A 7,112-nucleotide genomic window follows, 5' to 3' on the forward strand; every position below is an offset into this window, starting at 1 on the left:
TTACATACAGTGTAATGGTGCAGTGCATCATTTATGCACAAACCTCTAGAATTTAAGCGTTTGATTTTTATGTTAATATTGATTCAACTGCAGCAGACCGTTTTTTATACTTAGGTTTGAGTAATGTCACATTCACCATGCAGCATTCCAGGCAGCATGTACACGGATTCACTTTTTTGTTGTTTTTTTTCCAGCAGTTTTCTGTCATGTGATACTAACCCCTTAGTGAATTTTCTTAATAGGCAGGGAGTCTTGTTCAACCTTCAGAAAACGTGCAGGTGCTAGAGAGAGTTTGCCATCCACCATTTATCCTGCACATGACGTCCACAAGGCATGTATCATTTCAAAGGCTATGAGTAGTCAAGATACCTAATGAGACCCTATGAATGAAATTTGAATGATAATGCTGGTGGTCTCATGCATTAATCTATACAGTGGTCCAAATGCCCTACTGCCTCATCAGCTCTGCACATGTACTGTAATTGCAGAGACTTAAATCTGTTCAGCAATACCAAGGTTCCTTTGTCTTATCTGTAACAGTCCATCTCTAACCTGGATCTAACCAATGTTCAGCAGTGTAAGCCCCACTAGAATTTGACGTTTCCTGAAGAAAATGTGAGTGGTGCTTGACGGTGCAAAAGTTTAAGATTTTTTGTTCGTGCACAAGCGGTAGATCTATTCTTCTCGGCAAGATGAGAATAAGACCCAATAAGACCCTATGAAGGAAATTTGGACAATAATGCAGGTGGTACACGTTTGATCCAAAATTCCTATTGTCTCATCCGTCTTACACATTTGCTGTCATTGCAAGACTCCTAAATCTGTACAGCAATAACAAGATACCTCTATCCTATATGTGACCTGTATGTAGCCACCGTTGAACGTAGCAGTGTAAACCTAATAATCATTTGAAGGTCTAGAACACAGGTGTCTTTTCCACAAAGGAGTGGTGTGGGTTCAGGTTTTCATTCCAACCAAACAAGTCCACACCAAATTCTGTCAAATTCTATTGATTGGTTTTAATGAAAATCTGCACTCACACCAGCCCTTTGTGGAAAAGATTGGACACCACTGATCTACAATGATTATACACCTGAAATCAGCTGTGCTACTGCTTGATAGGGATAAAACCTTGAAGTCACAGAGGCCTAATTCAAATATAAATTGTGCAATTGTATAGTAATGAGAGTCCTTCAAAACCATTACCCTGCAGAGATTGTTTTTCTTTCTAGCATAAGGAAATTAGTCCATGCTGGTTCTGGTAATGAGCTGACAAATTAAATTAGGTTTGTCATATTGGGCAAAATGCTGAACCATGCTTTGTGGACAGCCTCCAATGGTCGAAAACAAAACAAAATCTTTACCTCGTGTATTTTTGTGACGCTCTTCTACAGCCACCTGGTGGACGGAGGCCCACATTTTACAAAGCGCATTCCTGTTAGTTTTGGACATTGCAGGGATCCGTAGTAAAAGCGTCCTTGGAGCTGGAAGAGATGTTAGCAACCAGCAGCCATTTGAGTGGTTGTGTGCGACTCTATTTCACTGGAACAGATTTGTGAACCGTGAAAGGTTTCTGTCACTTCTAATGTCGTGTGGTTTATTGGTGGTGTGAAGATGACCACAAATAACCCCTCCGTTTTTCTTCTCATGGTTAATGGACAAATCGAAACAGCTAATGTAAGTTACTTGCTATATGTTTGAATTAACAGTTAAATCTGGATAGAAGCTAACAGCCCTGAAAAAAATATCTATATATTTTGTTTGTTTGTTTGTATGTCTTCTAGTTTCCCGAATATGATGACTTATATTGCAAGTATTGCTTTGTATATGGACACGACTGGGCTCCTACAGCAGTAAGTCAAAAACAATCAACTCTTTTAATTATTTTGCATTTGCTTCTAGATTAATAGAAAAAGGGAAAAAAGGGATTCCCCTTCAAATGACGAAAATATGTCATGAAATGGATCCAGTATTATTATAAAGCATACTGTTTTGTTCAAAATGTCATCAGCAGAATGTCTAGGCAAGCTGAGGTGTCCAATCCCTGTTTTTCAGTTTTTCCTTAATACTGAATGAATGATCTATGTAGCTATGAAAGCTATGTAAAATGTATTAATTGATGTGCTTTTCCCCCAACTTTGTCCTATTCTGCACATCACATGAGACTAAATCAATCTGCTCTTTTGGTTTTTATGAAGCAGAGCCTGAGGCTACTGATGGCTCACAGAGTTTCATGCATTGTATGTATGCCACAGGATGCTGTTGAGTTTCTTGCTTAGAGTGATTTTTTGTTTTTCTTGCACTGATTTCAAAAGATGCAATTTTGCTCGGTTTTCTCCTTACTGCAGATTGTGCATCCCTTTATTAGATTATCAATGTGGTCTTTATAAAAAAAACGAATAATAATAATAAAAATAAACGAATATCGCAAATCATGAACAATTTAATATTGTCTGCAAAATTATTGCAATGATATCACTAATATTCAATTAATCGCTCAGCCCTAATTTCAGTTAAAAAATGTGAGTTTTTCTGCTATTTTTAAGGGTCTCGAAGAGGGAATATCCCAAATAACATCGAAAGGAAGAGATTCCTCTCAGAGCCTGGTGTGGAACTTCCCCCTGGACATTACTTTCAAAAGCACCAATCCATTTGGCTGTAAGTCCACCACATCTGTCTTATTACATGCTATCACCTCAATATGAATAGGAATAACACATGAAGGAATAATTAACAATGAAGCAATGTGATGCCTCTACCACCACAAAGATTATTATCTTATAATTAGGCAGCTCTGAACTGTTTTATTCCTCTTATACTACATCAGTTTTATTAATGCAATAATGACTTATCATACATTTTATCAGGGTATAAAATGCAAACAAGTTTATTCCTGTCATTACGTTTTCCAATATGGACAAGTTTGCAGACACCTGACCGTAACATTTTTACATATGCACTTTTTAAACATTTAATTTCACATTTAGTCCCCTTTCCTCTAATATTTACCTCCACTATTCTGGGAAGATGTTCCACTAGATTTTTAAGTGTGGTTGTGGGAATTTGCACTCATTCAGACACAAGGGCCTTAGTAGTCAGGTACTGATATAGAGTAAGGAGGTCTGGGGTGCAGGCAGCATTCCAATTCATCCAGGTTCAATAGGGTTGAAGCTCTATAGCAGGCCACTTAATCTTCTATTCCAATGGAGTTGGCTTTGTACGCAGAGGCATTGTCATTGTCATTGCTGGAACAGGTTTGGGTACAAGTGAACAGTAAATGTAATGCTACCACATCCAGAGACATCCTTTACAATTGTGTGCCTTTATTTTTCTCACATATGGAATCACATGTCTGGAAAAGTCAGGCGTCCCAATACTTTTGTCTATGCAGTGTATTTTACAGTGGATGTAAACAGTGCCCATCTCTTTTTTTTTTTAAGACACAAACATGCTTTGGTGGAACACTTGGCTGGAGACTCCTAAAAATATTAAGTCTCATTACACAAAACTTTAACACATTAACACACACATATTTATTTGTTAAACACTACAATCTGTGTGTAAAATTCCCAGCAGTTTCTGAAATGCTCAAACCAGCCCACAACCTGGTATCAACACCCATTCCACATTTAAAGCCACAGAATCATCTTTGGGGTTTTTTGCAATGTGCTGCTGCAATAAGATTAGATTGTGTATATGTAATATAGGTTTGTCCCAAGTAAAAAAAATCTGTATTAAGCTTCTCATAGTTAAGTTCTAGTCTTAACTAATAAAAAAATCAGAAACGTATGACTTTAAAAACATAATTGTATATAATTTTTAAGAGGCAAATATTGAGGGATCGCAAACTCTTAAAAGTAGCACAAGGTGGCAGCACAGAGCCCGAAAGACATGTACTGACTAATGATGCGAAACACATTATTAGGTATGTAATTATTGATATATTGACTTAATTGATTAGCAAATGTACAGTTATAATATGAGACAATGAGCCAGATGTTGGGGTGAATAAGGCACAACATCTGGATGCTCTGTGCATTTGATCCCAATACTAAAACAGATCAGAAATATGACTGAACACACATTTCACATACTGCTGTGTTTGGTTTTCACTGAACATGGTGCTGTGCATGAAGTCCAAACATCTCCACTTTGGCCTCGTCTTTCCAAAGGTCATTGTAAGTCTATTGGTTTGTTCAGATGCAAACCTAAGCTGTGTTTCCATGTTCTTTTTAGAGAGAAGAGCTTTATTTCTGGGCAACCATTCAAACAAACCATACTTATTCAGTATTTTTCTAATTGTAGTGTCATGAACCTACATGCTAAGTGAGGCCTCTAGAGTCTGAGATAACTCTTGGGTTTTATGCAATTTCTGAGCATCACACAGATGATCTTGTGGTGATTTTTTTCCTGGTATGTTTTCCACTGAATAATGTTCCTCACTGTGGAATGATAGACTTTATATTGTTTGAAAATGGCCTTATAACCCTTCCCAGACTGATGGGTAGCAACAAATGTCTCTAAGCTCATTGCTGAGGTCTTAATACATGTCTTAACACAGTATTAATACACCTGAATGCTCCAGACCAGCATGCTGCTAAAACCCTGGCTTTATAGAAGTGGTCACACTTGCTGATGATCAATTAATCAAGGGCATTTGATTAGCAGCACCTGGCTGCTATTTAGACCCTAAATTCCTATGGAAGGCATAACTTTTTTTTTTCTCCACATTCTTAATTTTTGCTTGATTTTTGTAAAAATAAATAATGACAGTTTGACATGTGTTTTACTTCAGAGGCAGTATTTCCCTAATTTTAACACCTGCTAAGGACCAGCTGGTTTTAATTATGTCCACATAAGTAAAACGAATGAAAAGAAGAGAATAAGTGAAACCATAGATGTAAAAATATCCCTAGGAGTCCATGATGAGGTTTTATTAGTAGCCAAATGAGTTATAATGAGTTCAGTGTGATGATCTAATCAAAATGAATGCAAACTAACTGAGCTTTATAGAAAACCTTTAGATAAAAAAACACACACAGGAAGGTTGTTTGGTGTGAATACCAGCTGTGGTATCTGACCATCTGATCCTTTGCTAAGTTGATTTTCTGTACACTGTGACTAGAGAAAAGTTTTTCAGAATTGTATTAAATATGTGTAAAATGTCTTCACTTAAACTGGAGGACAGTTATTACAGCACAATGTATAATTTAGTGTTAACATTTTTAGCATTTAACACATAGGTTTTGTCTTAATACTTGCATAAATTGAAAACATCTCTACAACCAAGATACTGTCACTTGGTCCACACACTTCATTCAGCTCAAACAACAAAAAAAGGCATATTTATGTTTACACATACTGATTTTGGGCAAGTCTATTATAAGTAATATGCATAGTATGCTATTTCAAGCACATTCATTCAGGGCTGTTTTTAAAGCAGGGTGGCAACAACAATGTAGACGTCCTAGTTTAAGATTTTATAATGAACATAATTATAACAAACAAGTCTAATATTTGCCAATGCCATTATATTAAGTCTTCCTCCTTCATTGCATCTCACAGTAGGTGTGTTTGATTTTGTTGTTACTGTGTTTGTTTTTCCCCCAGGGCCTCAGATTGTGGTGAGCGTGTATGGGCCGGACACTTTCGGAAATGACGTAGTCCGGGGTTACGGAGCAGTGCACGTCCCATTTACACCTGGAAAGTGAGTGGCTGTCATGTTAAAATTAAGGCTGTATAAGATATCGTTAGTGAATGATTTCTTATATAATCTGGCAAATTCAGATGACAGTGTTTCTGTGGTTTTTGCTAAATCATGGTGTTTTTAACAAATACACATGCCAATCACTAGCAAGAGTCTCTTCCTACAGTTAACCTTTTTTTTTTTTATGATGATGAATTATTGTTCCAGACACACAAGGACAATCCCGATGTTTGTTCCCGAGTCTACATCAAGACTGCAGAGATTCACAAGGTAGTATAGCATCACAATTTATTTACCCTAGTGTGGTCGGTGATATTTTTTTGTTTTGTTTCTATTCGTTTGTCCCCTTCTGCTAAAGCACATGATCAGACGATATCCTGATGGGTAGTAAATGAATACTTAGGTTTCAGACAAGCTTGTAGAGTTCAGAACAAATTGAAAACGTGCTGTAATTTTGGAGCAAAATGATGTACCAAATATCAAGAAATTCAAGAATGTCGTTTTGTCTTAGAATTTGTGCCTATTATTTATTCATATGTCCATGCCTTAAATAAGATTTAAAATAAACATAGGTCATTAGAGACCTTAAATATATATATTTTTTATTTATATGTACATATACATATATACACACACGTATGTATATAACCAATTCACTCTTCATTCGCTGGTGTTTCCTGTTAAAAACCTGTTGCCACATGCCCCAATAATGACATATATATATATATAAATAAAAGATCTATATATATATATAAAATGTCATTACTGGGGCATGTGGTAACAGGTTTTTAAAAGGAAACCCCAGCGAATGAAGAGTGAATTGGTTTGTAGATAATCCAAGTAGCAATTATCTACCTGCATGAGAGCCTATTCTAATGAAATATGCTTTCTTCTCTGTAGCTGGTTGATGGGAAGACGTCCTGAATTCACAGATCCTAAAGTTGTCGCTCAGGGAGAGGGAAGAGAAGGTAAAGCTCAGTTATATAAGCACACTGTTCCACAGAACCCTGACCTATATTACTCGGTAGCATTTAATGAGACGCTCAGCGAGATCGTATTTCTATATTTGCAGTAACCAGGGTGCGCTCTCAGGGCTTCGTAACCATCCAGTTTAACATTGTTACCAAGGACATGAAGAAGCTGGGATATGACGTCACACCCGCAGAGCAAACACCAGCAGGTCGCCCGGCAGGACCCTGAGGACCCCACAGCGGTTACACACTCTTTTCATAAATGTACAGATCTAGTGTTTTTAATATTTAACAGCTTTTATTGTATAATTAGCAACATGTTAACTGTAACCTCCATTTTCTCCATCCTGCTACTTTTATATATTTGTAATAAATTTCTCCACTTCCGTTTGTTTATTTTGGCTTTCACTTTGTGGACAGTTACCTAATTTTTT

The 7,112-nt window shown here is 36.8% G+C and overlaps 1 protein-coding gene across 1 annotated transcript; it reads left to right on the plus strand.

Annotated features, from left to right (window-relative positions):
- Positions 1-1,273: 1,273 nt before the first annotated feature.
- Positions 1,274-7,074, plus strand: b9d1 (B9 protein domain 1). Its single transcript, XM_046834616.1, has 7 exons — positions 1,274-1,677; positions 1,785-1,853; positions 2,547-2,658; positions 5,611-5,707; positions 5,915-5,977; positions 6,608-6,675; positions 6,780-7,074. The coding sequence occupies exons 1-7, from the start codon at positions 1,615-1,617 to the stop codon at positions 6,905-6,907; spliced, it is 600 nt and encodes a 199-aa protein (XP_046690572.1). The 5' UTR covers positions 1,274-1,614; the 3' UTR covers positions 6,908-7,074.
- The last annotated feature ends 38 nt before the right edge of the window (positions 7,075-7,112 follow it).

Source organism: Silurus meridionalis, chromosome 22, assembly GCF_014805685.1.
Source record: "Silurus meridionalis isolate SWU-2019-XX chromosome 22, ASM1480568v1, whole genome shotgun sequence".
In the NCBI taxonomy this organism is placed as follows: domain Eukaryota; kingdom Metazoa; phylum Chordata; class Actinopteri; order Siluriformes; family Siluridae; genus Silurus; species Silurus meridionalis.